At 48.2% G+C, this 9041-nt stretch overlaps 1 protein-coding gene across 2 annotated transcripts; it reads right to left on the bottom strand.

Moving 5' to 3' along the window:
* Positions 1–1770: 1770 nt before the first annotated feature.
* ATP5PF (ATP synthase peripheral stalk subunit F6) lies at positions 1771–6158 on the bottom strand. 2 transcript variants are annotated; one of them, XM_086462786.1, is made up of 4 exons: positions 6108–6158; positions 5428–5616; positions 4044–4168; positions 1771–1894 (listed from the first exon to the last, which is right to left on the bottom strand). In XM_086462786.1, the coding sequence occupies exons 2-4, from the start codon at positions 5595–5597 to the stop codon at positions 1866–1868; spliced, it is 324 nt and encodes a 107-aa protein (XP_086318912.1). In that variant the 5' UTR covers positions 5598–5616; positions 6108–6158; the 3' UTR covers positions 1771–1865. The 2 variants fall into 2 exon arrangements, with proteins under 2 accessions (XP_086318912.1, XP_086318902.1); XM_086462776.1 differs by lacking the exon at positions 6108–6158 and adding an exon at positions 6046–6096.
* Positions 6159–9041: the final 2883 nt, after the last annotated feature.

The following is a 9041-nucleotide window of genomic DNA, read 5'->3' as shown; positions in this document are numbered from 1 at the left end:
GTACTGCTGCTGCAGCAAAGAAAGCCAACAGGATGCTGGGTGGCATCAACAAGGGCATCACCAGCAGAGATAAAGAAGTCCTTATCCCACTCTGCTCAGAGCTTGTCAGGCCACACCTGGAATGCTGTGTTCAGTTTTGGTCCCTGCTACACAAAAAACATGTGCACAGGCTGGAATGTGACCACAGAAGAGCCACAAAGGTGATCCATGGGAAGCCAGCCATAGCAGGAAAGGGTGAGAGAACGGGGTTTGTTCAGCCTTGAGAAAAGAAGGCTTAGGGGAGACCTTACCACCATGTGCCAGTACTTAAAGGTGGCTACTAAGAAGATGGAGACTCCCTTTTTACAAGGAGTCACATGGAAAGAAGAAGGGTAGTGGGTACAGGTTGTTCCTGGGGACATATCGATTGGACACAAGAGGAAAACGTTTCACAGTGAGATCAGCTGATGGAATAATCTCCCCAAGGAAGTGGTGGATTCCCCAACACTAGTTACTTTTAAGATTCAACTGGGCAGGGAGCTGGGCCGCCTTGTCTAGACCGTGCTTTTGCTAAAAAAGGTTGGACCAGACAATCCTTGAGGTTCCTTCCAGACTGGTATTCTATGATCCTACATACACATGCAGCAATGCAGGATCCACTCCTACAGCTTGGAACAATCTACTCAAATAACTTTCACAGATGACCTCGCTACCACTTCTACTACTTACAGCTCCACCACCATCAAGGGCTCAAACTCTCCTGCAGTTCTGACATACTAGTACCGTGACATTGTATCAGACTTGCCAAAGCCATCTGTAAGTGTGCAAGTAGTCGTGCAGACTTAAACTCACAATCCTGACAGAATAAAGCTTCCTGTAATTGAGGCTCAAGCAGTGTTTTATTGTCCAATATCAAATGCCTACAGCTTCTCTTCCACAAGGAACGGTATCTCTGTCTCTCTGTATTCTCCATATGTAATTTCATTCTGAAGCAAAATCATGCCAATACAACTCAAGCTATAGTATCTGGACCCTAACTGTTGAAGTGTCACAAATAAAGAGATCCTCAGGACCTGAAGTGTTTGTGTCAACAGTTCAGTTACTCAAATTTAAATCTTACAACTTCATTAACAGGTTTTCAGTTGCTTCTGTAAGAGTAACACTTCAATCACTGGTGTGTTCACTGATGCAGTGTAAAATTAGTACATTTGTGCCTCTGCTTTTGGCTGTGCAGGTCCCTCAGTACCACAGGGCTTTGCCAGATTTAGGGTTCATGGGTCTTTTTTTCTGCAGAAGCTTTTTCATAGTCTGCCTATTCTTACTTGATCTTGCAGTGGACACAGAGTCTTGTGTTAATATCTGCACAAATTTGTATCATTAATAGTTCAATATCTAAAAAGTTGTTGAAAAAATTATGATTTCTCCCTGTAAGAGGAGAAAAAGTTAAAAAACCCCCACAAAACCAAACCACTTACATTCCCGTCTCTAGGGGTAATACAACATCAAATAGACTGTCTAGGCATGGAAAGACTCTCCTTCCATTTCAGAACAGGTCAAACAAGCATTCCGTGAGAATCTTTGAGGTACACTCGGTGTAGGAGTTTGGAAATACACCTTCCTTCTTGGTGTATCATTGTCAGTGTTTTTTAACTTCTCAGCACTGAAATGTAGCTTGGCAAAGGAGTTTTGCAGTTAACGTTGAGAAACACTACTCAGATATATCAGTCGCTTAGAGCTGATGATCACTGCTAACCACACTTGCCATACAGTCAAGAACTCACACTTCTGAAATCAAACTGAAACACTGCATTTATTAAGTTACAACTGATGCCACATTCAGCAACTCCATTGAGGTACACTGCCGTTTGGTGTACAGCCTGCAGAGATCACTTTGGAGTCTCCTCAAACTTGGGCTCTAAAGGAGGAAGGAGAGAGAGCGAGAGAAAAGTTGTATTAGTCTCTTTTTATTCCAGCCTCAACCACCACAATTCATCTGTTACTCAAAGAAAACCAAACATGAAGTTGGCAAGCTCAAGTAAGCTCTCACGCATCGCAGCCCGCACCACCCCTTTTTTTGTGACAGGGTATGACCGGATGTGGGCAGCGCTGAAGAATAATAAACTATGCTGGAGACAGGGTTTTTCCACCTTAGAGGAGTTATGCAGGAGGTTTCAGACAGACATGCACCTTAGTCCCATTCTGACAAACAGCTTTTAGCAACACCCGGGGCAGGGAAGAAGGCAGCAGAGAAACTGAAGAAGTCAACCAGAACGTTACTGGACACGACGCTATTTCCAGCATAGCTCTGATACAAGAACAAGTAACCAAGCTCTTCTTTCCTCTTGATTAACAGAATGGAGTGCACAGTTTCAACTCCACTCGGCAAAAGACGTTCTCCACACACAAACACTGAGGAAGGAGTTCTTGATGTCAAAGCTAAAAACTCACAAGGGTTAGGGCTTTTGACAGGTGGGCTATTAATGCCTGCTCTCCTTGCTACAAAGAGTCTGAGAGGCGAGGCTCAGCTTACAGTAATCTGCACTAAGACAAAAAAATATTACGTTTCTACCCATCCTACCCACTTAGTTTTGAAAATTTGTTAAAATTAGATTAAGGATAGACAACAGTGCTAAAAGAACATGGTGTCCCCCCACTTTGTTTTGTTCCTATGGTCACACCAATTTTGTTTCATTACAAAAAAAAATTCTAAACTTTAATATGTATTGTTTCACACATTACATAAAAATAAAACGGAATATAAAGAAACCACATCCCTAAAACTGGGCGGGGGGACAAGACACCGCTCCGTTTTATTTGCACCAGTAACAATCTTGCACCAAATTCTTCCTTAATCCAACTGAAATACCACCAAAACCCAAGACATTTTTAGGCGTGTTCCTACCCTAAATTAGAATTTCCAGTTAGTCTGATAAGAATTACAAGCCACTGACTATGGGGGCTTGACCTTGGCTGTCTGCCGGGTGCCCACCAAGCCTCACACTCTCGCTCTTTCCCTCCCTCCATGGGAGGGCTGAGAACAGAGACAGCGTTTTTCACCCTTTCTAAAATACGTTGTCGCAGAAGTGCCACCAGCATCGGTGACTGGCTCAGCTGTGTCCTGCAGTGGGTCCATTTTGGAGCCAGATAGTATTGGCACTGTCCAACGTGTGAACACCCCCCGGCCTCTTCTGATAGAGGCCACCCCTGCAGCCCACCCCCCGCCCTCAAATACAACAGCACGTTCAAAAGATTGCTGAATTCCAGCGACCAGCTGCTTACAGCCTATAAAACAGCTCAACCCCCACAAAACCTGACTTTAGCTAGAACTGCTTGCGAGCAATGAAGACTTTGAGCTATACTTACATAACCAAGCAAAAGAAACAGGGAACTACAGAAACGAGCCTGTCCACAAAAAAATTAAGCTGCCTTTATATCCTAAGGTAGGCAGAGTCTGTGCAGTTTCTTTGCATTCTTGATAAACCAACTGTCACAAGCATTCTTCTTGTCATAATCAATCTGGGTAATATGAAAACATGCTAACACAAACTCAGAGCTGTTAAACAGAAATCATATCCAAGTAACTCAAGAAAAAGGTTTAATATAATTTAGTCACAAAGTCATCCTAAGTAACAAAGCTCTAGGTTCACTTTCTGAAATCACCGACTTTCCAGATGAGCTTACAAAATGTACAAGTTGCGGTTTGGATGACAGAGACAACAGTCTGCTGACCTCTTTGGGAGGATGAGAAAAAAAAAAAAGTAACAATAGGCTCTGGGCTGCTACTTGAGGTCTGTGAAGGGTAATTAAGACAGCCTGATCTGACTGCAAGTTGTGTTAAGCGTCAGTGCAAGGCAGACCCCACCTCTACTGGAAAAGGCAAATAATGAAAGAAAGGCGTCAGACGGAATCAGATGTGAACTGTGCAAAAGTAAGTGAGATTCACTGAAGGCATCTTAGGTGAAATTAATGGTCCAAATAAAAACTAGGTGGGAATTAATTAAGAAAACTGGTCAGTGAACGTGCCCTTGCTTGCCATTAGAAATTCAGTAAGACTGCAAACTTACCCTCAAATTTAAATTCTGGAAACTTGGTTAGATCTCCCTCACCATATGCCCGTTGAAGTCTAGCAAGAGATTCATCCATGTCCTTCTGGAATTCAGGGCCTGCATCAACAGGCCCTCCAGCTTGCCTAAAAACATTAAAAGTTCTGATTAACAGTTCAGTTCTGAAATTTCAGTGGAAGTTCTGTATTTTCATGGCCATTTATGAATTAAAAACTTTTCTGACAACCAACTAAAGCAAGCCATCTAACATGTTTCCAAAAGTCAAGACATGACACACCTTAGGGCCTCCTTACCTTACACATAAACAAGGTTCTTGGGGTAAAGTACAGGCTTTCTACTGACAGTGATGAAAATCCAAGCTACAATAGTAGCCTTTTGAGACATAAAACCACACTGAGTATCCAGGCTTTCAGGGCTCTTAGTTTCGCTTGTTCCAGGTGTGATTTCATAACAAAACTGTGATTTGTACCTCTGCTATTTCTGAATTAGTGATCTTGGTTAGAAAAACTCAACTTTGCTCGCAAAGAGAACAAGTTTTGAATACCAAACAAGCAAAAAACCCCAAGAGACAGCGCACCTTGCATTCACATAGATTCAGACAGGAATTTCTTTGGATATAAATATAAAATAATTAAAATAATAGCTTTTTAGATTACCAGTGCTCAGTTGTACAAACACAGGTATCACTTACGATTGGTAAAGCCACCAAAAATATGCCCCCCCCTACACAGGCTAGTTTGTAGGTGTGGAAACGCACATCTCCCCTCCAGTAGAACTGAGAAGGGGCTTATTTCCTTCTCTACAATAATTCCCAAGAATAAATTACACAGAATTGCTACAGTTTTAGTTTCCTATAAAGTAGTTCATTCAAACAATTACAAGAAACTAAGATTCCATTTGAATGAACTGCTTATTAACTCAAAAGATGTTTAAGAAATCCGCCTCAGAGTTCCACTAATTCTCAATTGCTTTTGGAAGCCTTTGCCATTCGGCTTCTGGAAACACGACTGAGGAACAGCCACTTTCCCCATACAAAAAAAAAAAGGGGGGGGGGGCTACTTTCTTTTCCTCCACAGAGCACATAGATGGGTAAAAAGTAACTGGTATGTTCACACTGTGCAAAGAAACTTAACTGAGTGCCTTAACTCCCCAATAAGAATGACGTGAGCTTTACTTTTCTTTTTAAGAGAGAAAAAAATGGACATTTTCTGTCAGGCATGCAAGAACAAGCCTTCTCACTTGTGACACTATCAATATGCGCTGCAGGAAAGCACACCTTAAGTATTCAGAGACCAACCAACAAAGCTAGCACATTTTAGCATTTATGAAAACCAACATTTTCCCCCCTTTTGCCATCAGCCTTCAAACAATTTCCTTTACTTACTTGCTCTTTGTGTTGTATTCTCTGATCTTGTCCAAGAAGAGCTTCTGTACTGGGTCGAGCTCTTTTGCCTTATTGAAGGCAACAGCAGAAAGCCCTATGTTTCTGCGCAGGTGGACGGAAACAGCCGAGCGAAAAATGGAAGAAAGCCGCAGTATCCGATGCAGAATCATGGTGCCGCTAACGTTTTAGCTAAAACCCAAACAAACCCAAAATAAGAACACAGAATTAGTTCGCGCTTTCCGCAACTGAACTGCATAAAGAAGCAAAAAATTCAGTTCAGCGACGAGCTTTAACCCCGAGGGAACACTGAAACCATCAGGCAACCGGGGGCGAGAGCGGCCGCCGAGCCCGAGGAGCGCCGGGCCACCGGGTGCGCTGCTGCACCTCCCGCCTAACTGCGCGCCGCGACCGGCTTCGCCCACACCACCGAGACAACCCGGGGCTTTGTCAGTCACGGTTTTAACCCAGCCAAAGCCAGCAGCGGCCGCCGGCCCCGCCGCCCCCGCCGCTCGCCCCGAGAACCCCCCTCGGGCGGCGGGGCCGGGAGCCGCCGTCAGCCCCAGAGCCCGCAGGCCCCAAGCGCAGACCGGCGGAGGAAGGGACGCCCCGAGCACCCACCGGCGCCGCGGGGGGAAGGGTGCAGGGGCGCCGCGGGGCCGCCCCGGCCCAGCTCCGGTCACCTTGGGACAGCCGCCGCCACCGCCCCGCCCCCCGCGCAATGCAGGCTGGGAAGCCGCTCCCTCCGCGCGGCCTGGTGCCGCTTCAGCTCCAAGCCCAGCGGCCGCGCACACGGGGTCCCCGGGGCGGCGCCCGCCCCCCCGCCCCACCGCACGGCCCTGCTCAGCCGCCGGTCGAGAGCGAGGACACGGACAAAGCCTACCGCCCGCCGTTACCGCCGGAAGGAGGCGATACGCTTCCGGGTGAGGGGGGGGAGGCGGGAAACAGCCTCGGAGTGACGGGCGCCGCCAGCCCCGCCCCCACCCGCGGATTGGCGGCGCGCGGGGGCCGCCGGGAGCTGTAGTTCCCGCACCTGCGTGGGGGGTGGCGGTGTCGGCGCCCTCCCCGCCCGGTCCCGCGCTGCCCAATCCCGAGCACGCGACGGTCTCCTCCGGGTGGCGGCGGCGGGACCCGCTGGGGCTGCGAGGGCCGCGGCCGGCGGCGGGTGTCGGGCGGCCGCTCCGCTCGGGGCCGGCGCGGCGGACGGCGGCGGTGGGTGAGCGAACGAGCGAGTGAGCGAGGGCGGGCGGGCGGGCGGCGCGGCCGGGCGGCCCGGCCCGTGTTTTGTTTCCGTTTCTCCCCGGCGGCGCGAGTCTCATTTCCGTTTCGGGTTCAAACAACGACGAGGCGCCGCGGGGAGGAGGATGGGGGGAAGCGGGCGGGGTGGCGGGGGGGAGAACTGGGGCCTGCGGGGAAGAGAGGCCTCGTCCGCCGGCCTGGCTGCGGCGCCGCCCGGCAGCCCGCGGGAGGGCCTGTGGCGGCGGCCCCGCTGCCGGAGGAGCGGGCCGGGGCGTCGCGTCCCGAGGGGCCTCGGCGCCTCCGGGTCAGGTCGCCGCCCGCCGGCGGGAAATGGAGGCGGCGGGGCGCGGGGAAGGGAATGGCCCCTCGGGCGGCGCGGCGGAGCCGGGGCGACGGGGCGGGAGGGGGGGTGAAGTCCTGCCGCTGCGGGTCCATGCAGCCGAGCAGCCCGTGGGGCCCCAAGTCCGTGAGTTCTCGCCGGGGCGCGAAAACTTCACTCGTCAAACTTAGTTTGGCTGAAAAGAGGAGAGGGAATTTGGCATCTTGCATAGTTCGCTTCCTGGTGGTCGGCCAGGTACGTGCGCTGCACAATCGCTTCTCCCAGTTCGGATTTATTTTCCAACTTCTGGGTGATCATGAGGAAGGAGAACAGTTGAGATCTGGCGTGACTCCCCTGCGTTTAGTGGTCCACTGTCTTTGTCTTAAATCCCCTCTGGCTGATAACTTGTAAAAGCTGATCTGTGAAGAACAGGTTGTCTGTTTGTGTTGGTGTTTACCAATTTGGATGAGAAGAAGGATGGGTAGTACCAAATGTTCCACGAACAACTGAACCACCAGAGCATCTCAGGAGCATAAATATTTCCAGTGATTTGGTTTCGGTATCACTTGATAATGCATATTATCTCCAGTAGTTGCTCCCACTTCACAGTTACTTGGTAGGATAGCAAACGGTAATTCTAGTAGTAGAGTTGGTACCCCTATCACGATGGGCTTGTTACTTGCTTAATTCTTTGTATTGCAAGGAAAAGAAAAGATAGATCTTAACAACGAGCTTTCTCCCCTGACTGCAAATGCCAGACTGTAAAAGATGCTGGCATAGCACTGGGCTGTTGTGCAGGGGTAAAAAGGCACTGTTAGCAGGTGCCTTCTCTTAGGTTAGTGGAGGTCTGTGTCGGGCATTGTGGTCAGATTCCTTCTTGGATAACAGGTAAATCTTAGGGCTTTTTAGGCTGAAGGAGAAATAAAACCAAACAGAAATCAGTAGGCTGTAACTTCCACAAATCAAGCGCAGTTTTGTATGTTCCTCCAAACAAATGCAGCTGTTGTGGTATTCCTGCCACATTGATCCCCCTAGCAAACTGGGCTGTTTGAGTTCTCTTGTTTCTCAGTAGCCATCAGGGAAGGCTCAGGAAGCTTAGTCCCGTCTGAACCTGTGTATGCTTTCAGTCTCTGCATCATGCTAGAGCAACATATTTTGCTAGACTTTGTGTGAAATGTTTTATCTCATCAGGAGTCTTTCTATTCTGGCATAGGAAAGAGTGAATAATTTTCCCCATCAGGTTTTTCTGAACTGTTGACAACTTTGCATGTTTCCATAATGTTAGTCTTCCTCTTTGTGCCTGTTGTCTCCCTTTCTTGCACCTGTGCTCAATGGAACCATCTTTCTTCCTCTTTTTGTGCCTGCTTTCCGGGCCTGTGCTCCCCTCTCCTGTCTCCCCAGGGTAACCAGAAATGTAGTAGAGCCTGCGAGATGCAACTGCAGGCCGCCTTTGAAGAGTGAGTGAACAGTTACTAGTCCAGCTGCCAATCTGGAGTCCAACCCATAGGGACTTCAGAAGTGGTGTTTTGTTCTTCCCCGTTTATCACGAAGATGGTATACATGATTAAGGGATGCGGAAATTGGACTCTGTTTAGTGGGCACTACCCTGGCAGTTAGGGGATTTTCATGGGGTCAGGTCTGAGCAGAACAGAGTCTGGTTTTGCTTCCAGTGGTGAGATATTAACGGGGTGCTGTTTGCTTCCTGTCTAGCCCTGGTAGCTTCTTCCAGGTTGATATCACATGCAGCACTTGATTTCTTCAAGATTAATTTTACACGATAGTTTTTGAGGGAGATAATAAGATCAGTAATTTGAATTTCTTTAAACGTTTTCTGTAACAACTGTAGAACTTAGTTGTTACTGTTCCTTTTGAGAAGTCTTAAAGTTTAATAAGTTCCATTATTAACTTGCCTTTACTAAATTCTCTTACTAACAGTTGGGTTTGGGATAGAGTAGTCCCTGGGAAGGAAGGATTCCTTGCTAATCTCTTGTCTTGTGGGTATTTAAATAGTAGCATGTTTTGCTTTTTCTGCTGTGATTTTTTTTCCCCAGTACTCCTA

The sequence above is a fragment of the Leptosomus discolor genome, chromosome 1 (genome assembly GCF_034619465.1).
Source record: "Leptosomus discolor isolate bLepDis1 chromosome 1, bLepDis1.hap2, whole genome shotgun sequence".
In the NCBI taxonomy this organism is placed as follows: domain Eukaryota; kingdom Metazoa; phylum Chordata; class Aves; order Leptosomiformes; family Leptosomidae; genus Leptosomus; species Leptosomus discolor.
Note: the sequence above shows the minus strand (reverse complement) of the source record. Positions and strands in the feature narration are given on the sequence as shown.